Below are 27,920 nucleotides of genomic sequence, written 5' to 3' on the forward strand. Positions count from 1 at the left end.
ATGTGACCTGGGATCCTACCGTGATATTTTTCTGCTTTAACTGCTAAAAAAAGTTGTTCAAAGTTAGTAGCACTCAATGAAGTGTCTACCGAAGTAGGATTTAAATAAAACTGAAAAAAATTTCAGTTTGAAGTGGATCGACTAAAAACCACGTAAAAACCGAATTGCATTGGGAATCGTTCTTACGAATATCTGACGAAAGGGTTCGATCTCCGAAGAGCAACGGTATCTCATCGGAGAACAATTTTTTACTTAACCGAGACCGTGTTACGAAATATCACGAAGACCTGGCATTGACGTATGCGAAGCTTTTAGCTGCCTACGGTTATACATTCGAGGCCTTTTAAGTGCAGGTCCCAGGGAGTATGTAATTTTCATGTACGATTCCCTTTCCTCCTCTCTTTCCTTCTCCGCTCTCTACCCGGTCCTTTCTTCTTTTTCCGAATAGTCCGAGCGAAACGATCAAGTACGCGCACGCGAGCGCATGATCGTGAATTTACGCTCAAGTTTACGCATTTGTGCGAAAAACGGGTGTGTGCGCCAGCGTGTGCTCCGCTCGTGAATTGAATGGGTCGGTGCGCCAGAGGTTTCCTTTCTTTCGAAACCTTCTCGTTTTCCGCTGTTCGAAAATGAAAAGGGAATATATTTCAGGATTTACGTAATTGCTAATTTCGTCCGGGCGCCCGCGTATCTCTGACCGTCTCGTCCCACTATCTTTATTTTTATTTTGCTTCGTGACCCACCATGGGGTCCAATCTACAGTGCATCCAAAAAATATATCCGATTCCCGAAGAATTATATTTGGGAAATTACATTTATATTACAAAATTACATTTCCTGAAATGTGCAAAATCAAAGCACTTTTTCTATTTCCGCAAGGGTAAAAATGCTGTGCACGAAAGAAAAAATTGTGGTAAAGTGGTAAAAGTTCATATAACTCAATTTTTTGCCAATAGAAAACAGAAATTTTGAGAGCACGGGCCTTTAAGTAGCCTGAAAAGTCGCAAAATGGTAAAAAAACTACCTTCCATTTTCCGTTGACAAGACAAAATGACTTCCAATCACACAAATGTTGCAAAAACTTTATTTCCAATTGGACCGTGTTTTCATTTGAGAAAGTACTGAGCTGACATGCAACGTTTACAACAGTGACACAACGTAAAAAGCAACCGAAAAATGTCGCCACAACATCGTTGCATTCCAGTTGGTCCCGTTCCGCCATGCTAAGGCAGCTGTTAAAATGCTTGCGTGTTCCTCGATACATTATCGTGCCGAAGTCGAGGGCCTTGGCAATGACTTCGACTTCCATCTTCTTCGAAGAGAAGGTTTTTCGCCCACGCTAACACATTCGAATCATTTACACAAACCGCGCGCGTACACGCGGAGAGACCGCCAATCGCGTTTTTACATTCACATTTCGGGGCCGAAGTATCTCTCGTTCGAGGCTGGGTGATGCGAAGATTAATGTTGAAGTTTTTCTCTTTCCACACAAGTTGTTCGCTTCGGGTCTTAAGCATCTCGATTTTATCGCTACTGTGGCGTATAAATTGTCGATGGAATTCGTCCGGAGATCATCGTGCGACCATGCTCCGAAATTTCCGAACTTCGATTTTTTCGGTCCATTAACCCTTAATTGGGGATTTTAGTTCTTCCCAATTTTCGTTCTTCACTTTTTTCTTAGGAACTTCGAAATTCGGCGAACGGGGTCCGAAATATTCTGGATCTTATTATCATTATTTATTTAAATGTTCTGGATCTTTATAGAAAGTAAAAATTGTTCACAGGCCAAATCGACCCCTCGAAACCCCTCAAACCCAACGCACCTGGCTCAGTCATAACTCTTTTCATCCATAATAAACTTCCCAAACAATACAGATCAACACCATCGAACGACAAATTTGTTTTGATCGCTGAATAATAAATAATTGATTTCAGAAGCCATTCTGATTAACTCCGTACTCTAATGTAGATCGTTGTAACTCTAAAATGCGAATAATTTTTTAAGAAAAGTATTTCTTGTACAACAAGTTTTTTAATTGACAACTACAAGTTGCGGTCCAATTTTGAAAAATCACCTGAAGCATCTGAAATGCTTGAAAACGCATCGGAATGCCACCGAATGCATTTCCTTCATTCTTCAAGTTGAATTTATAGTCCGCCTATAAATATTGTTTATAAATACTCTATGGGAGTCCGAAGCTCGTCCACGACATTTTTACAAACTCTAACATATTTCATTCGGTTCTGTGCGCGTGTTTGCGTGCGAGACTGTGCTTGTGGAAGCGGGCAACCGATTCTGTCTTTTTTCGGAACATAAAAATTCTTACGCCGCAACGTCTACGCTTCGTTTCTCGACTTCAAAGAACGCGTGTACGGTAAATCTTGCCGCATCGCCGCAGCGGGGAATGTAATTGATTTCTCTGTACGCGACTGCTAAATGAGAATAGAGGCTCGATGAACATGCCACGGCTATTACGCGATTCGATCTTTCGCAACTTTCGAGCGAACGCGGCAGAACGAAATTTCAATCGGCTTAATTGCCCAGTTTTAACCGGGGAGTTGTGGAACTTCTCGATAGCTTCCATTTAACATATGGACCATGGAGGACTTTTTGAGTTAATGTTCGCATTACGCAAGTTGACAATGGTAGCAGATTATTAAATGTCAAAGGAAAGAGATGAAATTTCGAAAAAACTGTAAAATACTAGAAGTTAAATTTAAAAAGTACGTTTCGTACAAAAAAGAACTTCTAGTATTTTCTTGCATCTTGTTTCAATTTTAATGTTTCCGTAATTTTGAACACCGGAAGTACGTTTCCCGGCGATGATTCGCCTTCACCCCATAAAACGGTACGGGACAAAAATGCGTTCGCATCCGCGCTTTAATTATAACGACGTGATTAGATCCGCGAATGCAATAAATCCGCGCGCGAGCACAAGAAAAATATATATATATAATCGATCATATTAACGGAGTACGTTGTAAAACATGTTTCCTGCAGCCAGACAACTTCCCGATATAAGTTTCCCATCGTTCCAGATCGATCTTTAATCTGCATCGTAATCTTAGATAAGGCACAGTTAGAAATAATCTTGTCGAAACTGCATTCCTGCGGACGTGCTTCGTTGCTTCGGATCGATGTCCAATTAATTTCTTTCTGCTCGGGATGCTGCCGATAAGCTCCCATTTTTTATTTCTCAGGGTTGGAGTTGGACACTCTTTGATACATGGTTAATAAAATTGAAAAAAATCGTAAAGAAACAGAGTGCCTTTACAAAAAGATCCCATCTTTTGTTTGTGAGGGTTGCAGTTGGACACTCTCTGACACGTGGTTAATAAAATTGTAAAAAAACAGAGTGCCTTTACAATATAAAATGGCACTTCTTAATGGAAGACCCTGTATCGTCGACTTTTAGAAATCAGCATAACCAATGAATGCAGAACGATCTATCGATTAGAAATCGTTACAGGCAAAGAGAATGCATTTCTGTCGGACGAAGCCAATTCGCGAAACGTTTGCCATCATCGCTACCATTGTTGCGTTTATATCTTGCCGAGAAGCATCCGCCATTATACCAGTAATTCCCGACATACGGAAGGCACATTGTTCTTGTACAATGTCCGCGTAATTTAACACTCCTCGATGAGCATCATTGAGGATAAAGGCTGGTCTCGAACCGCTCCACTATTTCAGTTACGCAAATGTTCCCCTTTTCTCCTGTTGCCTTTTCCTATTGTTCGGGTGGAGGTAATTTTTAATTCCTCCTCCATTTCCTTTCGGCCGTCAATGTCCACCAAATGCGTAAATTCATTGTTGTTGAAATTGAAGACACAGTACCCGAAACTGGCGGTACATGTATCAGCACGTAAATATGTAAATGGATTCTTTTACTAATCCTAAAATGCTATCGTGCATCAGCTTCTCATTACTATGACATAATTATAAGATTTCACCAAAAAATTCATGGTAATTTCAGGCAGTGTTTACTCTGCGATTACTTCAAAACTTCCTTACCACATCATGTGATCGACAAGAATTGTTCTAAAATCCGGAAGGAAGTAACCAGTTTCAAGTTTACCTGAAAAATATTACGATTGTACGTCACTAAACAAATGTACAAAACTAGATAAAACGTTTTCGAGAAACGTGACCTAGCTCTGTTAACTCCAAGCCAGGAACGTACCCTAACGGAGCAAGTACACCAGAGTTCTCGAATGTAGAGCTCTGAGGCGGGTCCGGTGTGTCCGCAGTCGAGCAAAGTATCCCTTATACCGTGATCAAGATACGTCGATGTCTTCATTTCGAGGAAACGAAGCACAGGAAACGATCCCTCTTCATTCAGGACTTTTCGTATTTCAGCGCTATTGGACGGCGAGGGGCCCGAGGGGGGCGAGGAGGGGGTCGGTTGACAGTGGTGGGAGTAAAAGGGCCCAGCACCGCTGGTTCGGTTCAGGAAAGTAGGATGATTGAGTCTCTTAGACGGTGGTGGGAGTCGCGAGAGGGTCCGTGCTACGGGGACGACCTTGCTTCTCGTGTGTGCGCGAATGTCTGGGTATGATAGTGTGGCGTGTGAGAGTGTCTGGGGCACAGGGGGCCCCGTGGGCCCCTTCGACTGTCCCCATAGTACTCGCGAGCGGAGACGGCCCTCCGCGAGACCGCGGTTAGGTTTGCCTTGCAGTGTCTTATTACACACGCTGCGGCACTTACTGCACACCAGAGAGTGCATGGAACTCTCTCCCTCTCTCTCTCTCTCCCTCTCTTGTTTTCTCTCTCCTCACGGATAACGTGGTTCCTCCAGGATGCAACTGCACCGGTGCAACTCGCGAACGGATTTCCGCGATGCAACATCCTCCGTTCGAAGGCCGCTCGTGATCCGCTCGACACTGATTTTCTTCTTCTTCTTCTTTATTCTCACACTGTGACGAGTATGCTCGCAAATGCATTGTGCCGTTCGCTCACGTGGTTGACACGCGGACACACGGTGCATGTGCAACGCACACCTGCTGGTCTTACGGTCGCTCGGAAGCTGATTGCTCGTGGACGTTGTGGTTTCAAGTTTTGAGAAGTGGACATCGTGCGTGGTTGTTGAGACTTCGCGAGGAGGATCCATGTCTTCAGGGATTCATCGACCCAGACGATTGATTGATTGATCATTCGGCTTTCGGATTCTGTGGAATTGATCCAGTGCTTTGATTAACACGGCTGTTGCTGTTCTAGTGTGCCACATTAGTGAACTTGAACGTTTTGAAATTTTGTGCACGGAATAGTTCGATTTCTACATTTGTTGAATTATCAGTGTAATTATTGACAATTTTGGAGCAACAGAATTCCATTCGTCAATGTGTCATTGTACAATTGATGAGGAAATCGATGTGAAACGTAATTGATTCATTGGCGCACGATGAATTGTACTATAATTGTCGAAAATGGACAAACGTGATCACATTATCCAGTTCGTAATGCAATTTTCGAAATGTTAGTGTTATACTCGAAGTACTGTACAATTTATTAATCTTTTTCTTCTTCCTAACAATGCGACGTCGCACGTTTATCTCCGCGCGTCTACAATCAAACGATGTTCCCGTATACTTAACGACGTGGTGATCTTGATTAATGGTCGACGTGGATAACTGTGCGTGTAACCTGATCGAACGTGGATTTCTTTATATGGTTTGCGAGTGACGATGTGTGTCACAGAGCTGAACAATTCGCGTTGTTTTTGTCGGGGTGCGTGCATTCCGGAGTTTCTTGATAATTGAGTCTCGTCAACGGACAGTTTAATTAGCAATTACGCTCGATAATTAAGTTACCCGGTTGCCACATTCTCAGTAACAGGGGATAAACACTTCCTCTTTTATTATTAGCAGACTGCGGATCGTTATGCACTTGCGGCAAAATTGAGCAGATCAAATTCAAAATTGTTAAAAAATTTCTCAAATTGAAGATGTCAGTATATGATTTCTCCTCTTTTAAAATCATTAAGGGAAGAAATAACATTCAATTTCAGTTTCTGTTCCTTGCAATCTATATAGACAATTTTTATTCTGCATAAAGATCCGCAGTTTAATTACTAGACCGCGGATCTTTATGCAAAGTAAACACCTTCTACCTGAATCGCAACAAACTGGAAGGGAATTGTTCCCCCACTCTAGCTTCCCCTTCTACGTCGCTATTCCCCCACGCGTTCGCCCTCTCACGTGACACGATGAATCTGATACGGGCAGAGAGGGAGCTTTTTTCTCTCACTTCCTTGCAACCACCCCTGAAATGGCGACTCCAGTTTAGGTGCGCGCAGTTTTACACAAAGTTGCAGCACCCACAGGTAATAGGACACCCATCGCCTTCGATCGGGGTCCTAAAATGTCAGATTACCCGCGACATAATTCGCTTGGCGAGGTGTTTGCTCAATGGCATGCAAATGCATCGTTTGCATGTGAGACGCTGCGCCGTCTTTCTTCCGTGCACGCTCTCGTCGCCTCGAAAGTGAAACTGACCTCGGAATCAGACTGTAAAATCACGTAGACACTGTCACCAGAGTTTTCACTCGACTCGACATCAAATTCCGAGTGACAGTTCACCGAGAAATTCAAAAATTAACAGAGAAATTAATTAAATCATTGTAACTGGCGCGTAGCACATTTTGTCTGTACTTCAATTGGCACGTTTCTAGATTAATCTTACGATTGATCGAGGATCTTTATGCAAATATATGACGTTCCGGGTTGGTAATTTTACGAGATTAAAATCCGAGGAGAAATTCTTACCTCGTCATAAATTTAAACGTAAGCTCGTCGACCCCCTCGTGTGACCCAACCGTTAATGATTTCGCCTCATTTTTCTAACGAAGGAATTTCAATCTACATGTTACGCGAAGTATAAATGATTCCATCAAACAATCGGAATTGCATCCCCGTGAGAAATTTAAAATAGGTTCGCACTGGCTATTATTAATACTACGGGAGATCAGGTTCGAACCGATACGCTCCTCGTAATTAAAGCGCTGACCATAATCCAATGAAACGCGCGGAACGCACATACATAATTAGATGAATGACAATTAATTAAACCGGGCAAATGTCCGTGATTGTACGAGTGTCGATTAATTAAAACCATTCGCCGGGAATATTTGCGTGTGATACGATTTGACTTTCACATTAAAAATTATCATTTCCGTGATCACCGGGCATCCCTCGCGCTTATGCGGATCATGCTACTCGATAACAACCGTATCGCTTCTCTAATACAGCTTTTATTTAACGATCGGCGGGTCAAATCAATTTCTACAAAGATTTATATACAGCGGGTGTACAAAGTTTTAATAACGAAAAGGTGTACGAACACCTTGTACACCCACTTTTTTCTTTTTTTTTTAAGAGTTGGGGGAAAATGTCATTACGCACACCCCAGAAGGGGGCAGCCAATGGGCTGCCCCTCTTTAAACGCCTCAGGAGGCTTGAGATTTAATATATTAGTAATGTAATTTTTTGAAAATCTGTTTTGCACATCATCTAGTAAACCAATGCTTCTAACTGCTAACAAATAACACTGTCCAACAAATTTCAACTTTTTTTGTGATTTCAATATACTGTTGGGTCCTTCTTATAGAGTTTTTTGCGCTGATTCCGAATCTGGTTTTAATTTTTTTCCTATACGTCCAGTTTTTGAAAATCATGGCTTTGAAAAAAAAACATATTTTTCAACTTTAAACAAATATTGTGATGTTATTATAAAAGATATTGAATTGTTGTTTACAGCAAACGATTCTGTAGACTTTCCTGAATACAGTGACATCCAATATTAATACATTATGATTGTTTAAACATGTTTAAACAATGATTAAAGGCGGAGATGCACCACTTTTGCACCAATTTTTGCGGATATTTTCGAATTTATCTCAAAAGATAAGGGTCCAGCGAAAAATTGAACTATACCACGCGAAAGAGCAGACTTTTATCTTGAGAAACCCCCCTGTGAAGTTTGCATGGTCGACGTTTTTACCGAACCAGAAAGCAAAATATCTTCGCCCGACATGCGTTGACGCCAGTGGTGCTCTTCCACTAGCGCGGTCGTTCGTCGGGATACGGCGCGGCGCGCTGCGGTGAAACGGCGCGTGGCTATAAGCGCGCAATTATGTCAGCTTACTTAAATGTAATATTTTATTAAATGTTACACTATTGTTATTTATTATTTATTAGTATATTTATTCTGTATAAATTATTTTATGTATTTTTTAATGTTAGTCTCTCGTTTATAGTATATTTCATACAAAAAATACCTTTTGTAACAAAAAAATAATTTATTCACACACTACACTATTACACTATTTACAATGCTAATATATATGTGTACACTATTCAGATATAATACACTACTAAAATACATATATTATATACAGAACAACTAAAATACTATAAATAACTATAAATGTTTTTTATGAAGTTTTATACGTAGCAATGCAGATTTGAAATGCTTGACACGACTGATTTCAACAAACACAAAGCCGAAACTGAACTCTGGCATCAGTTTTCTTAAGAACCAACACGATACATATTTTGAAATAAATGACGGTCTACGGACAACGGAATACATACAATGTAAGGAAAGTCTGCAATGCGGTGACTGAAAAATTTTATTTTCAGTAATTGTCGTCTTATCTATGTATTGTAATTATAGTGCCAATGAACACTCGAGATTCTTCCGAGTAAAATAAGTCCAAACACAATATAAACGGGACTATTTTTATTGACTTAAATACATAATTAAAATAGTTTGCTCCATATTAAATCGATATAGTGTATTATATCTGAATAGTGTACACATATATATTAACATTGTAAATAGTGTAATAGTGTAGTGTGTGAATAAATTATTTTTTTGTTACAAAAGGTATTTTTTGTATTAAATATACTATAAACGAGAGACTAACATTAAAAAATACAAAAATAATTTATACAGAATAAATATACTAATAAATAATAAATAACAATAATATAACATTTAATAAAATAATAATTGCGCGCTTATAGCCACGCGCCGTTTCATCGCAGCGCGCCGCGCCGTATCCCGACGAACGACCGCGCTAGTGGAAGAGCACCACTGGCGTCAACGCATGTCGGGCGAAGATATTTTGCTTTCTGGTTCGGTAAAAACGTCGACCATGCAAACTTCACAGGGGGGTTTCTCAAGATAAAAGTCTGCTCTTTCGCGTGGTATAGTTCAATTTTTCGCTGGACCCTTATTTTTTGAGATAAATTCGAAAATATCCGCAAAAATTGGTGCAAAAGTGGTGCATCTCCGTCTTTAATCATTGTTTAAACATGTTTAAACAATCATAATGTATTAATATTGGATATCACTGTATTCGGGAAAGTCTACAGAATCTTTTGCTGTAAACAACAATTCAATATCTTTTATAATAACATCGCAATATTTGTTTAAAGTTGAAAAATATGTCTTTTTTTAAAACTCCATTTTCTCAAAAACTGGACGTATAGGGAAAAAATTAAAACCAGATTCGGAATCAGCGCAAAAAACTCTATAAGAAGGACCCAACAGTATATTGAAATCAAATTTGGTGTTGGACAGTGTAATCAGATCGTTTGGTACAATTATAAAAAAGTTATTTTATTTTAAAGGGTGTACGGAGATTTATTTTACTGAGAGTGTAGTAATTCAAGTTTCATTCACAAAATCTGTGTACGTGAAAACGGCCCCGACGGTACCGATACTGAATATTCAAGAGAAACGGTTACCGGGAGATAATCTTTACTATAAAACAATGGCGCGGTAAAGGGGCCATTTGCCTCGGTTCCCCTGGATAACGTAAATTCCGGTGCACACAAGCAAAAAGCGAAGAGAAAAGAAGTAAAACCGAGTGCAGGTTACGACAAAAAAGTACAAGGCTCGGTAGAACCGCTATCTAGTAAGCTGACCCGGCTTCGTGTAATGCACGAGGTCCCGAGGAATCCGAAGTAAACACACTATAGAAGTTTCCGTCAATGCGTGGAAGCTGCAGAGAGAGCGCGCGCGCGCGCGAGCGCGGCCTCGTTGATGCCCTCCGCGAATCTCTCGTTGCACAATGTATCCAGGTCAGCCTAAATGCTGTTCACGGTTTTGCACAACGTTCCTGTGTCGGGACTCTCCGTCACGAGTCTCAGGACGGCAGCATGGAAATGTCAACGAGTTGCGCGGCTATCGGCAACAAAGTGCAGCAGCCTCGTGCTGCAACGAGGATGCAATTTCACCCGCGATACCCTACCCCACCGCAACGAAACGCACCGGCCACCGAGATCGAAACACGCGTTCTTTCGCACGATTACAACACCTTACGCGAATAATCTGGAGCGGGACCGAACATTTTCGAACGTGATTCATTGCCCCGCTGCGCTACCACGCTGTACTGCACCTAAAGTGCGCATACAGGCTTTCACTTCCTTCTCGATATCGCTTGCAACCTGAAAATGATACCGCGTCGCTCTCGCATGCTCCGATCGATTCTCCACGCAATGCACTTTTCTTTGTAATTAATATTACCGTTCTCAAACTTGGAAGAATGCATTTACTATGTGGACCGTTTACTTTGAAAGTGGCGTAAGTCCATTTTTTCAAAAAATCAGATATCACAGAATTTCTGATTAATTTAGTGTGAAATTTTTATTTATAACTAGTCAATGTTTAATATATTAGAAAATGCCAATGCTTTGTTCAATTTAAAATCACGTGGTGACCACACCACAGGTTTATTATGATGTTACAGAACAATGTAGACAAAATAATAAATTTATTTGACATTTCCATTTATTTTACCCGTAATGGGAATTTGAAAAAATAATAAATATTGTTTACCTGTAATGGAAATTTAGAAATAGTAAATACATTTTACCTGCAATGGAAATTTAAAATATAGTAAATATTTTTTACCCTGTAATGGGAATTTAAAAAAAAGGTAAATATTTTTTACCAGTAATAGACATTTACAAAATAAAATAAAATATAAAATAATACAAAATAAAATTTCGCGTGTTTCCAATTACTACCATCAACAGTAACAGCTATCACATTTTTCCACGAGCAAACTTTTGTTTCTACTCGTGTTTTCCACTAGGCGAATAATTGGCAAAAACTAAAAATAAAATTTTGGAAATACATTCCGTGTTTAGATTTTATAAAATTTTTTAAAAAGTCTGAAAAGACTTCAATTGAATAATTTCGTGAAATAAATTTTTAAAGAGCACGAGGTCACTCCTCGCTGCACTTCCCACTGCCCTTACCGTTGCATTGCCTTCAAGTCCACTTGCGAAACGCTTCAACACGTTTCTCGAAACTAGTTTTCGTGGTCAGCGGGATTAATGACACCGGAGCGAGTGATCGCATAGATCTACACTGTAAAATCTACTGTCCAGTTCGTTGAACGTGTTTAGACGGGAGTGACAGTGATTAGTGATCTGCGTGCATATTTATCTGGCGAATGAAACTCCTTATTATTTCACAGAATTGAGCGAATGCCTGAGCACGAGCAACCGGTGAAAGTGATCGTTCTCTCAGATCATGTATCTTTTCCGTTTTTACGGAAAAGGATCAGGGAAAGAGAAACTGCATCAGTCTCCATATAAATTATTCTTCGACCAATCGATCTATGACTTCCTACTTCGAAGTGACCAAAAGCTGTTGATAAATTTTCTAAGGAACAGAATGGAGAAAGTCTGTTGAAATTAGTTCATACAGGGTGTCTCGAAAATGTGTTTCCTTAGAAGTGATTCCTGAGGTTATTTGATGGACCTTTTTCCTTTGCGAAAATCTTTTCCACAGCTTTGTTAAGGGGGTATATTCGTTTCCAGGATTGCAAGGGTGCGAGATGCACTTTCTCATTTTTCAATAATACAAAGATGGAATTCTTGGCTGCTCTTTACTTTACCGGACTCAAAATTTGTGCCTTTCTCCTATAAATTATCATGTATTTGTACCCGGGGCGGTTGCAGGTCGAAGTTTCGCCCTAAAAAATCATGCAAATTACGTTTACGAATCGTAATTTGCATTACTCGCAAGCATACAGATATTTTCATAAAGCTGCGACAGCTACATGCTGTCGAATAATGCTCATTACGACTCGTAAACGTAAACATAGGACTTTTGAGGTCGATCGCGGCCTAGATCCAACATTTTTGACTACTGCAAAACCCCATCTTTGCATTATCGAGAAATGAGCGCATCCCGCACCCTTGCAATCCTGGAAACGAGTCTACCCCCTTAAGGAGTTATTAAGGAAGAGCGCGCGACCAATCAGAGCGCGGCTTCAATATGCAGGCGCATTCCGGGACCTGTGCTCTGGTTTTTCTTTAATAACTCGGTAAAAGAGCCACGTAGGAGAGATTTTCGCAAAGGAAAAAGTTTTCCAATTCCAATTTAATGTATAATATTTTCTATAAAGATTCGCAGTTTAATTTTCTGTAACACGTGATGGAATCATTCGTCATTAAATAATGGATACTGTCGCTCGATTATGATCGTATCGCATAGCGTACGGAGGGAAATAGTCGTAACAATGGGACACTGTGAAAGAAGTGATTGTTTCGGCTGGTATATCTGTGATAGTGGATTGATAATTGATCAACGACGGACAAAGATGCGAGGGGGAAAAATGCAAACGTGGAAAGGGAGTGACTACGTGTAATTGAAATATCCATGGGTGGAAAGGAGGAGGAGGAGGAGAACGAGGAAATAATCACCAAAATGCCGGAGGCCACTCTGAAAATATTCAATGGCGTACAGGTAGGCTTTCGAGTATTTCACCGAAAAATTAAATACAATCAGGAGGGAGTCCATTAATTTTAAAATGCATTTGAAAGTGAGATTTCTACGTATATACGTGGCTGAGGTAATAGGTGTAATAAGAGTGTGGGGGTGGGCGCTTATGATTATTCATTCGAGAAGTGTACCTCCCCGAGGTTTCATTCAAATGTCTTTAAAATTGAGGGAAATGTTTTGATATACAGCTCGGCCATTAATGCAGTTAATTATTATCTTCTGCTGCGTTATGCATATTGATACAAATCAGGATTTTTATTCCTTTTCAAGCAAATCCACATTTATTATTTAATTGCATAACAAATGATCGTTTAAAAAAATGGTTTGTGCTTCTTGTCTAGCTTCTCCACAATATTAATTTAGAGTAATGGAAGTTTGGGGATCACTTTTGCTGAATTAAATAACCCGAGTTTACAAAGCGCACAACTGCAATGTGCGGTAGAGGGGGGCACTGACCGTGTAAAAGTCGGAAATGTAGAATAAACTTTTCTCATTTGCGACTTTGTCCTCGAAAAATCCGAATTTTCGCAGATGCTCATGAGACTTGTCTCGCGTGTCTGGTCATTACTTGCTGTTTCTACTTACTGAGCACGAGCGCATGTAAATCCGACTTTCCATCGAAAGTATTCTATGAGAAACTATACATAAATTGATTTACTCGAACAATTGTTGTATCAGTGATATCGGGATTACAATTTCTGCTGGCTTAATCCGCTAGATCTTTGAAATATATATTCTGTGCACCTGTTGCTGGAACTAGGATTGCTGGAATATTGCAATAGTTTCTATTCGGCCCGGCTAGTTTAGGGTCAAGAGCGTGTCACTGGGTTAGTAGTTCAATTGCGCGTCGTAACTGAATTATATAATTCAAACCTTCCAATTAATTCAATTACTAAGTATTTTAATCAGATGTGTAATTGAAATACAATATAATTAAAATACATCTCCTCAAATTATAGCCCAGAACTTTGAAGAAATGCGATATATTTTTATGTTTTTCTTTCATATACTTGTTTGCTGTCTGTGTATTAATTTTAAAAAGGTGTACGAACACTTTGCACACCCACTGTAAGTGCCTTGACATTTATAGCTATCTCATTACATCGGAAAGCTGCGTGTCGATTGTTCGCAGTACAGATGTATAATGGAAAATTAATTTAATCGGAATGGCCGGCGTATGACGGTGCAATTGATCCATTTCGCGGCGTGTAATGCCCCTCGATGTAACAAGCCCGATCGATCAATGCTTATGGAAACCTGCGATAATTACAGAAAGGTATACCAACAGTTTCGCCATGCACTTACTCTTTCGCCGTGAAACCTTTGTGATAATAACGCTGATTAATTGACCTTGTTGCGTGCTGCTAGAACTGTTACCATGGCTGCGGGATTTACTACAACCGGTTGCGTTATTTATGACAACTCCCTCCCGCGGACCCGTATCGGTATACCTGTTCGATTGCGTCCCTGAGAATTCCGAATTTCACTTAAAGTATCAATTCTCAGATAGAATTGCAAATATTGTGTTGGTTATAAAGTAATTGCGAATCTAAATTTGTATTTTACATGTCATAATTCTTGTGGTCGGTAATGACCTTGATACAGTGACTCCCAGTAATGTTCGGACACTCTAAAAAAACAATAACTTTTTCAATATTGGACTACGCGATTCGAACTTTCTTGAGAAGTTAGAGCAATTAGTTTACTACATGTTGCGAGAGGAAATTTTTTCCAAAAATTGCAATTTGTCGGAATTGTATTGAAAATACTGAAAATTGCATTTTACAACTTTTTCACGTGTGCCAACGTATATGTAGGCCCTGTGTCTTTATTTCTATTTTGCATAAAAAAACCGCAGTCCAGTTGTTGATAACACGCACGATCCTGTTTATTATTCGTGCAGTAGCGGAACAATAAAGTTATATATACAATCACGTTAACGAAGAAATAAATAATACACGACAATTTAACAGTATGGTAATACTCTTCATACATTTTTAATCGCCACTGGTGATCAGCCAGCTGCGAATATATTTCCTGAAATTTTTCGAGCTTGCATAATAGACATTTAAAAAAAGATGTTTCCACCGTGTTTCCGTTAATATTTATGATCAATGGCCGGGGGATTTTTATGCAAAATAAAAAATTGTCTGGATTAAATGTAAGCTGCTGATGGACGTATATTTCCTTTTTTAATAAATCTAGCGAGCTGAAAACAATATTATGTTGCAAATATAAATACATTTTCATTTCGTTAGGTCTCGAATGTCATCTGATTTCGAATTTTGCATTTCAGCCACTCGTTTCTGTGACGAGTGCATAAAATTCACGAGTGTAATGATCAAACATGTCTCGAAGCACACTCGTGGAAATCCAACGAGGCGCAGTCGATGCGTTGCACGGTCAGGTCATCATCATTATTATTATTACCATTATGTACAACACGTTTGTGCCCGGGAACTTTCGATATTACAAAGAGTTTTGAGAGATTGTTTCCGCTGTGCGTAGGGAGGCGGTATAATATTTCTGGAAAATCCGAGTGATCCCGCGGGAGGAGATCTTCCCAGAGAGAATTTCGATGAAACAACAATGAGAATCATCCGTGGGGATTAAAGCGGGGATTATTTTGTGGCACGAGTATCCGAATCGGAATTCTGCCTGAGGAAAAGATTTTCAGACATGGAAATCGGAATGAAAGCACAAATTATAATGTGTACGCCGCGCGCCGCCCGCATCGCAATTAAATCCACCGATTCCATACTTGGCTTTCTTTTCGTTCGCGTTTAGCATTTCAATTATTCGACGGCCACAGTCATAGTCCGGTCAACAGCATTCGTTCGCCTTACTTGTGATTTTAGGAGGATTTTAGAAAATATATTAAACAAAACTTTTTAAAAACCACACGCTTATATTAAAATCCACTAAAAAGGAGAAAATAATTTTTTTAGGCATTAGTGACTATAAATAAAAACGTGGGCGCGCTAAACTATATTGACGTAATCTTCGTGGGCGCTCCACGCTCTTATTTATAGTCACTGATGCCTAAAAATATCATTTTCTCCTTTTTAGTGTATTTTAATATAAGCGTGGAGTATTTTAGCTGAGATGAATATTTATTTTCAAGTGTTCTGGACCACCGGGGTAAGGTTTTCACGACGGAAGCCATTATGCAGTGGCCATAATAAAAAAATACAGAGTAGCAAAAACGAAATTAGTTGTCCTCGGAGACGCGTAAAGTCTCCATTGCTAATTTAGTGAAGCGGAATATGACTGTAATGAAAAGGACGCGTACATTATCAGGAGCGGGCCACCGACACATAATTGCGTTAGCTACCGCTATTTATTACGTCCATGGAATTTGCCCCCTTGGGTGCTTTTATTTATTGCAGGGAGGGTCGTTATTTTTATCGGCCATATAGAATCATCGAACGACGTGCTTCGCCAAAGAACTGGGATCTCATATTTTTCTTGTACTCGCATGATTCGTGGTTAATTCGATGCTTACAACCCTCGTCTAATATGAGGAACTGTTTCACAATAATACACATATGTTCACATATTTCTTTTACTGAAAGCTGACATTCTATGTAAAAATTTTAAGCTAAAATTGAGGAATATTATGATTGAGCGTCACGCTAAACTAACGTTTTTCTTGTTATAGTATATGGGTTCGTTTCCTGTGGCGATTCCCGACATTGCCAGCCGTGCTGAATACGTTCGCTCCCAACTGGAGACTCTCAGAGTGAGTATCCTGTCAAAGAAATTCTTATCTCGCGGTCTACACGCTAAAATCGACTTTAGTAATTAACTGGTATATTAATCTCGTGCGAGTATTAATCCCTGTTCTATACACAGAGAATTAATTCCAGAATTTATTTGACCATCTGACTCCTCAATTTTTTCATGCAAACTCTTTTTTTCCTATTTAAATAAAGATCTTATAGCAGTATGAATCCTGTCACTGTTCCATACACAGAGAAGGAATTCCAAAATTTATTAGTCCGTCTTACTCCTCAATCTCTAAATGAAAAATCCTTCCAATTTAAGCAAAGATCTTATACCAGTATTAATCCTGTCACTGTTCCATTACTTTTACATTTAACTAAAGATTAAGGAACTGCATTTTCATACTTAGCATCGGAAAAATCCTCGTCGGTTAAAATTCTATCAGCCAGAATGCTGACATCGACGTATCCGTCGCGAAAGGCAACACAGCCTTGTAAGGAGTACAATGAGCGACGAGATCGAACCTTCAGTTTTCAGTTGTAGCCCGTGATCCACGCGGACATGTATTCGTCCTGCGCCGACGATTGCCAGTACACGAAAAGACAGATTAAGTATTCTGGCACGCCTGGTTGCATAATAAGAATCAATAAGATCGAGGAATAATGGCCTGACATGTCCCCGGCCCTATTTCCACTCTGTTTGTTTCGCGGGTTTGCATGCATGATGAATCGCGGAGTTTTATACTGGGATCAAGCCGCCAGTCGAACGTTGCCCAATAGACATCAACCGCGATATCGGTAGTTATATCCGAGGTTGGCGAGCCTGCTTAACATTCGAAACTACGGCTGAAGTCCCGGAGAAAATGCAGAAAATACTCGATTTTTATTTCCTCGTAAAGATCTTCGCAGTCCATTATTTTTCTGGAGATTTCAAGTAGATTGTGGATGTTCATGAGAATTAGTACAACATATACAGTAAATGCAATATTAAATCTTTCTTATTATTACTTATTCTTTTATGAAACTTCCGTCAATATATTTGTGGCATTTTTTTGATTAAAATAAGGCTAAACACGATATAATTTCAACTGTATTTAGTGGTTTAATTGACGGTGAACGTGTCGGGCGCGAGGAAGGACAGCGTATGGGAAAGAAAGAGACGCGGAAAGTCGCAGTTGCTTCGGCCGCGCGCGATCTCTCTTTAAACGCGCTGTCCACTACGTTCGGCTCGGCCTTTGAAGCTCAAAAAAGTAGTGTCAGTCTATGAAAAATGGAAACGAAGCTCCCCGAGGCTTCTGCGTTTATAGAGCATTTACTGTACTAATAATATGTACTGTACTAATTTTATTACTTTTCAATGGTCTGCCGACTAAAATGGTATTGTTACTTACTTGAACGGAACTTTATATCATTCCAACATAAACAAATTTTTATTTTTAATCAAATAGCTACCTTAATGGAAAATAAATGTTTGCTACCGTAGTCGACACCTTTGTTCACGCGCTTGAAACACTAAATTTCAAGTTTAGAGATCGCAACCACAACATGCGAGGAATTAAAAGTTAAATTTCAAAATTATCAGTTTCGTTCCAGACAAGCATTCCGAGCCCATTCTCCGCACTTGTGTGTTACTCGCTACATAAAGTATTCCCATTGAAAAACACCGCATTCCCTGCATCAAACACGACCGCATATACTTGCTCCCTAATTATTTATTATTTGCGATATACTTTCGTTATTCCCAACGAAAAATACCGCGCTCCCACGGCCAAACATCGCCGAGGCATTCCTCCCTAATTATTTATTATTTGCGATATGCTCTCGTTCGTTCTCGTTGAAAAATTACAGCGTTTGCCGGGGACAAACAAAATTCCGCCCGGGGCCATTGTGGGCGGCAGTCGAACACCTGATTGGTAACATTAAACTATACGCAGTCTTTTCCGAAACGGTCTCGGGGCAAATTGTTGTTTGCTGCGGGTGCACGCCTCGCGACGCAAATTAACGCGCGGCGGCCGAGCCGGTTCGGGTCGGGCCGGGCCGTTCCTTCGACTAATTAGCCCGAACTTAACCGGCTTCATAATCACGTGCCAAGGGAATCAAACAACAGATTTGCGGCTCGAAATAAACTTCGTTCACCGGGCTTATTATTGTAAGCTGCGTTATTACTGTAAACCTAGTAATGACTACCGACCCTGAAGGGATCAGCAGAAATTTCGGTGTGGAGTTTCATCGGAGTTGAATATTTGCCTGCGAGCGGGAGAGTAACTCCGCGCTCTCCGAGAGTTGTCGGTCTAATCTTTCGCGCGCGTGTGTGTGTGTGTGTGTGTACGTTTGTGGAGCTCTCTCTCTTTCTCTTTTACTTTGGTTGGGAGCGCGTGTGCGAAGCGTGTTCTTGCCTGTGAAGCGGGAATTATGAACCTGAATTTTATGAAGGCATTAAAGAACGTCTCGCGCCACTTTTCGTCGTGGTGGTATTCCATTAGAGCCTGATGGACAGATTTCCATGAATACACACCGCGATTGCACATCCCCTGTCCGACGCGAACCACCCCCTTTTCAACCGAAAGGAGAGCCGAAGATATCAGCGGGTTTCCACTTTTCCATCAGCCCTCCCCGCCCCGGATTAATTAAACGGACTGTTGCATACTAGGCCAGTGCCTTTGCCTCTGTCAATTATTTTATAAATTATTTCTCGTGTAGCATCTCTGATCGAATTTTATTAAACTCGGCATTTTAATACACCCTTTCATCTCTTGGGTTGGAAAGAAAGTTCGTTGCGTTTGTAAATTAAAGTTGATAGCTAAAATTCAGATATTTACTCATAGATTTATTCAATAACATATTTTCCATTCTGTTCTATTGCTTTCTGCCATTTCCGAGGTAACTTCTCGAGGTACAGACTCAAAATTTGTGCCTTCCTCTTACGAATTATGAGGTATTTGGTATGTAAGCTAGTAGATTTGTACCCGGCACGGATGCAGATCGAAGTTTCGAACCTTTAGGATCAATGGTTGAGGAGCTATGGCCGCTTAAAGTTGAGCATTTTTGACAGGTTAGGTACCTGTCAAGAAACTGGAAATATGCTCAACTTTAAGCGACCATATCTTCTCAACTATTGAGTCTAGAGGATCGAAACTTCGATCTACATCCGCGCCGGGTACAAATCTACTGGATTACATACCAAATACATCATAATTCGTAGGAGAAAGGTGCTAATTTTGAATCCGGTAAAGTAAAGATTACCCGAATAAACATATGAATGAATACCTAAATTTTATCTTCAATTCTTAATTTGAAAACGCTGCAGACTTTCTTTCCAACCCAATAGTATGAGCAACGAACTTTGAAAATCAATGTTAACCCCTTGTCAAGATATATTTGTTAGACTTAATCAATGTAATTAAAAGAAATATAAGATAATGTATAGACCGTTTTATTCTTATGATGGCGGTTTCGCGTTCTGACGGGGCGGCGTTCTAAGTCCCGAATTTAATTTTCGAAGAACCTGATCACAGGTCCCGAAACGTCTCCCTAAATTAGTTCCGTCGTATAAGTTTCGATGTACTTGAAACTCTATCTTCCCCCGGCCAAATAAAATCTAAAATTTCCTCGAGGAATTTAGTAGGCGGCAGATACCACACTCGTCAAACCAGATTGGTTTCATTGGTCACCGCACAAGATCGAACGGGTCGACCACTGCCTTTCGTTTTTTCACTGTACGAAATTTTTCAACAATATCCTCGTATGTTGTCAATGTTATATTTTTTACGAAAATTGCTGTGTCTGTAACGAAAATTTAGAAGTTATTCGTTTCTAAAAGGTGTACGAACACTTTGTACGCCCACTGTATGTCTACATATAGTTCCCGTCGCCCTCGCAGCATTCATATTTTATTCACTGTGGCTAAATGAGGTGAAAATCACGCTCCACTGGATTGAAGACGCGGATAGAATTATTCGCAGCTATCAACGATACGGGGTGATCCTTTTTTTACACTCTCCGCGGAAATGTTGCATAAGAATGAAGCTCGGTAATACACAGGGATGAAGGAGAATAATCGGCGACAAAAGATTAAGCCTTGGAACTGTGTGCTTTGCAGTCTCCTTTCGCCCACAATGCTGGAAATAAATCGTGCCGCAAAAATATAAGCTGTTAAATAATTTACAAAATTGTGTCACCCGTATTCCGAGTGGATTGCCATTAACCCTTTGCACTCGAAGCTATTTTAACTCGAAATTTAAACATTCCTTTCGATCTAGAAGATTTCCATTCCCTATAATTTCAAGAATTTTATGTTGTGACGTAGGCAGAGTGGTGCTAATTCAATTACATTGTAATTCAATTACGCAATTGAATTCTCCGCAAAAAACTCTGCTTGTAAGGCTCGCTAGGTTTAGTGTTAATAATCTAAACAATATTTTGAACAATGGTACAGCACTTTTAGTGGTGTCTCAGAGTCGCCATTCGAGCGCTAAGGGTTAAAGAACTTTTCGCCGGTGAAACTTCCTCGTTAAAAAAAAAACGCCGGTAGTTAGGGGTGACCGAAAGTTGAGCCGATGTTTTCCACGCATTAACCCGCGCCTCCAATTTATGTGGCCGCCGTCAAAGAATTCTAGGTTAACCGCTAAAGTCAATAATATTGACGGGCGACCGACTGCCATAAGTTTAAGCTGCTCTCGAGCCAGCCTCAAAGGTGCCTTAAAGAGGTCTGCTTTAAAGGGTCACGAGTTACGTGAATTTGTGGCTTCTGTCGTGCTATGGCGCTGGCACTCGACTGAAAAGCAATGTGTTTGATATGAGCGAGCCTCGCTGAACTGATGAGACCCCGAACATCGTTACGTTATGCCAGTGAATGCGATACGCGAGGCCGTGCTGTGTGCCGTGCGGCTGAAGTTAACCCCGGCGAATCGTGCGTTAACGAGGGACTCGCACAACGTGTTCATTGTAACGATTTACAACGCCGTTCAAGAATACACCATCCTCCGAAGAATTTTTCACTTTCCTGTTTCCCTTCGCCATTATCTTCCGGCCCCTTGTTCGCGGTTATAGAAATATTTGCTTCGGCTTCGCGGCACGGAAATTCATTTCATCCACTTTTTCTATTTTCTGTACACATTCCGCTGCGACAATCTGCCACACCGAAGAATTTTTAACTTCCTCAGTCTCCTCAATTATATCATGGACTCTTCTTCCCGGTTGTAGAAATATTTAGTTCAGTCTCTCTTCTATTTCGACTTGCAATTAATTTTCTATTTTCTTGTGCGTTCATGCTGTTGCTACACGTGCCCGTAATTGTGAAAGTGGTCTAAGTGAAAGTTAAGAAAAATGAGTTTGTCTGTTGACTTGAATTGGCAAAGTCGAATGGCGCCAAGCTTTCTTACGAAATTGCGTGCAGTGTACAATTGAATTTTTTCTTCGTCTAATGCTCGAGAAAAGGGCGAAGAAGAACCGTGCGTTATAGCAGCTGTGCTGTTGGTATTGCACATCAGTCGTTCCGTATGCTACACAAACGCCCTGAAATTTTATTAAGCACAAACTTGGTAATCACGGGAATTCATTGTCAGATCCGGCACGCTTGGAATTTTAAGCAGGCGCCCGCGCGCGTCCTCTAGCGCGTTTCATTAATTTCGAACTCGGTCACGAAGACGTACAATTTAGTACTCGCACGGGTTGTACACTATTCCGTGCAATCCTCGTCGGTTATGCTTCTTATTTGCGCTCGAACTCGTTCACCTTGCCGAACATTTACGTTTACGCATCTCCTTTGCAATCTCGATGCAAAAGTAAAATTAATCAACTGCAAATTTACTATACCCCTATGAAAGTAGAATTTCTGTAAAGCATGGTTTGGCCCGCGAAGGAGTAGTATCGATCACGTCAGACAAAGTTCCGTCAAACCGGCTCGACGTCGTCCGTTTTTCCCATAGCCGTTCCCCCTCCTCGCCGTTACACTTTAATTTTTTCTCTGTATTCGTAATATTTCGATTGCGTCCTTTGTCTCCTTTGTTCGGCGGTACGCGCACGGATGGGCTCGTGTTTTTTTTTTTTGCAGGAGATAATAAAGCGTATTCCACCCCTCTCCATTCTTTGACTTCCTCTCTGTTCCCTATAATGTGAAAACAGTACTCCGGTTCCTGTCTAAAAATCTTCCGTTGCGGAGGCCGCGTCGCTTCTCGGCACAGCGTAATTATTCACACACGACGAACCTAATTCGGCCACGCGAACGAACGTCAAAACATTCTCTGAACCTCCGTAGTCCTCCTGCGGCGCCAGACAAAAATCGAGCCGCCATATTGTTCGGGCCAGAAATCGAATAACTTGCAAAATTGAAGTATCTTCTATTTTGTAAGGTGAAAAAGTGAGCTTCCTTCTACCTTTATAACTAGACTGCGGATCTTTATGCATTTATAGAAAAATTGGGTAGATGAAATTCAAAATTGATGGAAAATTTCGGTGTGGTCTTTTCGGAAGTTTATTTGTTTGCGACATGTGGCTTCTTTCAAACTTTTTCTCTTCTCGAGTTGTTCTTGAGTCAGTTTCGGAACTGACCCGCATTGAACTTGTTAACTAAAATTTTTGAAATTGTGACATTCGGCGTTTCTCTTGACGACCACAGATAAATGTTAAAGGTAACACGTGTCTTTTGACTGGAAAGGAACGCTTCACGTGATCGGACCGTGGGTGGGGAACGGCGCAGAGTGGAAGGGGAAGGTAGAGTGGGGACCAGTCTTGATCCGGCGACTCTGCTCACGCTCCCATGATTCCTGCCAATCCCCGAGCCATAATCTGTCTGCATCTTCCTTTCCGATGGCTATACTTTTCCGGCTTCCTCCGGGCGGATGCAGACGCAGCCGAGATCCGATTCAAATAAACGAAACTCGATTATTATCGGTCGCTCCCGCGGATGTTACGCGTATCAATATTTGCGCGGACGAAATAAAATTGTGTTTGCTAAATTTTAAATGATGCCAGAAACACGCCGTGCATCGTCGAGGGTTCAAATTTCGAACGAGTCGACTTCCAGGCATACGAAGACCGCACGCCGGAATACGTTCATGTTTACCGAAGCGGCGAGATATCGTTTCGATATTTGTTTATCCGCGCTTCTGCTGGTATCTCCTTTTTCCCGGGGATGCACGCGTTAAGTATTAATGACCGGGCCCGCGTTACGCATTTATTAAATGAATAAATTACCTGTGCGGTTTCATTTGCGATTCGAAGATGCCTGTTATGGACGGATCTATTTTTTAATTTGCAATATTCATGTCTTTCATGAAAGTATTTTCGATTGTCTCCGAATTTTTCTCTCGTTTGCATTTGCATTTATTTAATCAATAAATTAGTTGTGCGGTTTCATTCGAAGATGCATGTCGTACATGAGACTCCATTTCCCGTTTTGGAATATTCATTTTCTTTACGAAAGTATTTTCAATTGTCTCCGAATTTTTATCTTGTTCAAAAATACGAGTTTTAAAGGTCTAACGCGGAATTCGAATCCCCGTTTGGTTACGACGTGTACACGTGTCTGTGTGTGTTCCGTGGATGTATTAAATCGTTCCCAATATTTTTCATTTTATCACTGGATACGCGATATATCGGCGAACAATGGCAATCAGTGGCAAATAAAAGTGCAATGCGGAAATATGGACGATTCGATTGCGCCGAGGTAGCGTGGGATTGGAATCAAATTAAGAACGTTTATCACGTGTACGAAAAAATGCCGGTGTAAATTGACGGAAATTGATTCGTTCAGCTGGGGACAATTCCGTGGAACGGTCTGATTGGCCCTTTTAACGAATTTCGTGTAACGCGAGTAAGTTGTCGCAGCCAGCTGCTGTAATTGCCTGTTACATCGGTCGATTTTATTAAGTGTCAAACGGGGCTCTACCTCTTGTCTGCGAAATGTCTCTCTCTCCCTGCTCCTATGTACACTCTCTTCCACAATTATCGGTACTATCAACTCCGTGAAAAAAGCTGACTTTTACTTCATATATTGTCTTTGTTGATTTTCTAATATTACATCAGCACAAAATATTTTTTATTTTTATACTAACACTCAAAAGTGCCTTTCTCCTACAAATTATTATGTATTTGGTATGTAATCCAGTAGATCTGTACCCGGCGCGGATGCAGATCGAAGTTTCGAACGTCTAGGATTAATAGTTGAGGAGCTATGGTCGTTTAAAGTTGAGCATTTTTGACAGGTAAGGTACCTGTGAAGAACCTGGAAATATGCTCAACTTTAAGCAACCATATCTTGTCAACTATTGATTCTAGAGGATCGAAACTTCGATCTGCATCCGAGCCGGGTACAAATCTACTGGATCACATACTAAATATATCATAATTCGTAGGAAAAAGGTACTAATTTTGTGGAGTCAAGTGAAGTTTACTCCTCTAATTATATTAAACGAAGCTTCACGTTTTCTGCATGTTGTTCTACCGGTTGCCGTTCCTTCGTTTCCAATGTTAGACCGCTGCCTCTACCCGGTTTGATAAAATGTCAACCTGTTATTCAGAAAGAGGAATTAATTAAACACGGTTGCGTTGTGCCGTACAAGATTTCTCGAGGAAAGTATTCGAGCCGTGTACCTGGAATTCAAAATCAAATCAATAGTCCACCACGTTGGAGGAATGCAATTCGATTGGGAGAGAAAAATCCAATAAACAGATTCCACGGTGGCACGGCATATTAGCATAAAACGACTTTCTTCTTCAGCTCTCCGTCGGTCGCGTGCGAACAAATATCTGTTCGGTTGTATTATTAAAATAGCTCGTTGATCGCCGATGTCGTTCCGCCGTCGAATTTTATGTGACAAACAGAATCAGGTCCGGTAATAATTTAAACGAAGTGTGAATTAAACGGGCTTTGCGAATTACGTACATTTTTGAAAGGTTCTCCATCGCGTGACTGCGATCATTTCATCAACATGTAGCGAATTTTGATCAGCCGTACTTGATCAAAGTTTCCTTTGATTATAACGATGGCGCGAGAGAGTTAATGTACTAATATAAATGAAAAATTATTTCTCCAATAATGAAGATACTTTGATTAAGGGGGACCGTTCGATTAATTATGCACTCTTTTTAATGGACGCCGATGAAAGCGCGGAATATAAAACAAGCACACGCGTCGTGATTATTCTGATTGCGCGAATTTGATCGAATAATTTTCCCACGTTCTATGCTGCCTGAGAGTTGAAGAAATTGCTCTGCTGCGGATGAAACCAGATTTTTCACGAGTAAGTTCAACTAGAAGAAATTATTCTGATGTTTTAAACGAGAATGTTCTGCTCGCATATTTCTCTCTGAATTGTGTACGACAATTAAAATGTAATTCATTGACAATGTATTTAAATTAGCAGAACTGTGAATGAGGAAAGGATGAGGGCTGAGATTAGTTTCTTGATCGAAACGCTGGATGAGAGACGGGCACTCTAAAATCATGACCGTGTCCCATATGTGCCCGGGAACGGTGTTGGCGTGCTAGAGCGCGGCCAAGGCAGTTTCGCCTGGCAACAATAGGAAGAATCGAAATGTCTCGAGTAACGCAGTGAATTTCAAAGGAGCTGCGTGATCTCGCGAGGCAGGAGAGCAGAATCCTGCTCCCTAAACACCGTTCGCATGCAGGCTAATCACCGGAGTGGCAAGTCGACGTGCATCTCTGATGAGATTCTCCTCTTTGGATCGGGACGTAGGACAACCTGTCGCGTAGGAAACTTCCGGGGGAGGCTTATGGCTCCTTTGTGCAAGACGTGCTGCAATTACATGCAATTGCTGGAGCTGTCATTTTCCAGTCTCCAGCCCCCCTCTCTCCCTCTTCCCATCACCCTGATCTTCTCCCTCATTTATCCCCCTTGCTGGTCGATTCTACTCTCTTCATTCCCTCTCTCTCTCCTTCTCTTCATCTATCCTCTGTTTCCCTGTACTCCGCTGAAAAGAATCTTTTGTAGGCGTTTTTATTGCTGCGAACCTACGTATATCCTTCTCCGCGCTCGTCTGCCATCTTCCTTTTTTTTTTCTTCTTCTTCTTCTTCTTCGGTGTCGAATTCATCCGGTTCCATCGTACACACATAGACACAGACACAGGAGTACTACACCGTTAAACGAGCGCACGCATAGAGGTGAACCATCCCCCCGCATCACCCCCGCCCCTACGTCTTCGAGATCTTCCGGGGACGCGTCCCCGCGGATCAGAAGTTGAATCCTCGTTCGTCCTCATTGCTGAATGCGATCCTTTTAATGGCATTACGCGTTTACAGCGCAGTAAGCCTTTTACTACGTCGTACCCGAGAGCCGACGTGAACCAGCTTTAATACTACGCGCTCGATTTATGACTTCCTGAACGTGTATGAGCGCGAGCCTCGCCGACGGACTCTCGATGCCGCCCCGAGACGAAAGAATCGTCTAAATCGACAGCCTCCGCTATTGCGCTCGATATTTAGCTGTTACACAGGGTGGTCCACCCTAAATATCTCCTTTATTTGTTATGACTAGATCACGGATTTTTATGGAAAATAAAAATTGTCTGCACCATTTGCAAAAAAGAGACTAGATAAACGTTTAATTTTTACTTTAATCATTTTAACCAGATGAAAACATTAGATTGGCATTATTAGATCATTGTAACTTTTTTACTGTTTTGAATGGCAACTACTCATTTTTCTCATGAATCCATAAAATCCGCAGTCTATTGGTGACTTTCTTATTATATCTCATCCAGCCAATTTCTTGTTAAACGCATAAAAATCTGATGGCTACATGTAGGTGGACTGCATACGAAATCTCTTAACAAGCACAATTGTCTTCCCAATAAAATTATTCATCAGAAAGCGCAACCTATTCTGTCAATGAAACATTTTTGAATATCAAAGTGTATAATGATACAAACGAACATTTTAATTCCACTTTGTCGTCGCTCGTTCGGGAAATTTTATTCGTAAAACAATATGGATTATCACGAAAAAGTTCGCCATTTTTGCAGTGTCACGGGAACCCGATTGTTGGTCGTAGTGCGCCGATGATGTCAACTTGCTCAGGGATGCACCCGCGCTATCTCGGAAAACTTTCTTACCCCCCGAAGTTTCCTTGTTATAGATTTCTCCGTTCCGAGACTCCTTACGCGGTCTACCCGTGACGCGCGATCACCTATTTACACTTTAATTTTGCTCCAGTCTCTCAATATTTACCAGAAACTCCCGCAGTGGAACTACTTTTGTTTCGGTGATGCAGTTTCTTGTTCGCCGGCGACACCCCCCTCGAATATTAACGAGGTAACCTTGTTTTTTATTTTTAAAAACCTCTCAAAACCATTTTTTTCGGAAGTGTCGCCACAATATTTCAAGAATTTACTAGAAACTTTGAGGAAATCGTCAGTACGTTGTCGTAGA

General features: G+C 40.8%; 1 protein-coding gene across 9 annotated transcripts in view; it reads left to right on the forward strand.

Moving 5' to 3' along the window:
* Positions 1-27,920, forward strand: part of LOC143217291 (EGFR adapter protein) — a 209,521-nt gene that overhangs the window by 3,947 nt on the left and 177,654 nt on the right. For 5 of the 9 annotated variants that reach the window (XM_076441394.1, XM_076441389.1, XM_076441391.1 and 2 more), the window contains one exon: positions 16,467-16,547. The exons of 1 other annotated variant lie outside the window; for it this stretch is intronic. In XM_076441394.1, coding sequence (XP_076297509.1) covers positions 16,467-16,547 — 81 coding nt within the window. Of the gene's footprint in view, positions 1-11,355; positions 12,770-16,466; positions 16,548-27,920 lie in introns of those variants that run through there. 3 more of the 9 variants (XM_076441388.1, XM_076441397.1, XM_076441395.1) reach the window with 3 other exon arrangements.

The sequence above is a fragment of the Lasioglossum baleicum genome, chromosome 16 (genome assembly GCF_051020765.1).
Source record: "Lasioglossum baleicum chromosome 16, iyLasBale1, whole genome shotgun sequence".
NCBI lineage: Eukaryota > Metazoa > Arthropoda > Insecta > Hymenoptera > Halictidae > Lasioglossum > Lasioglossum baleicum.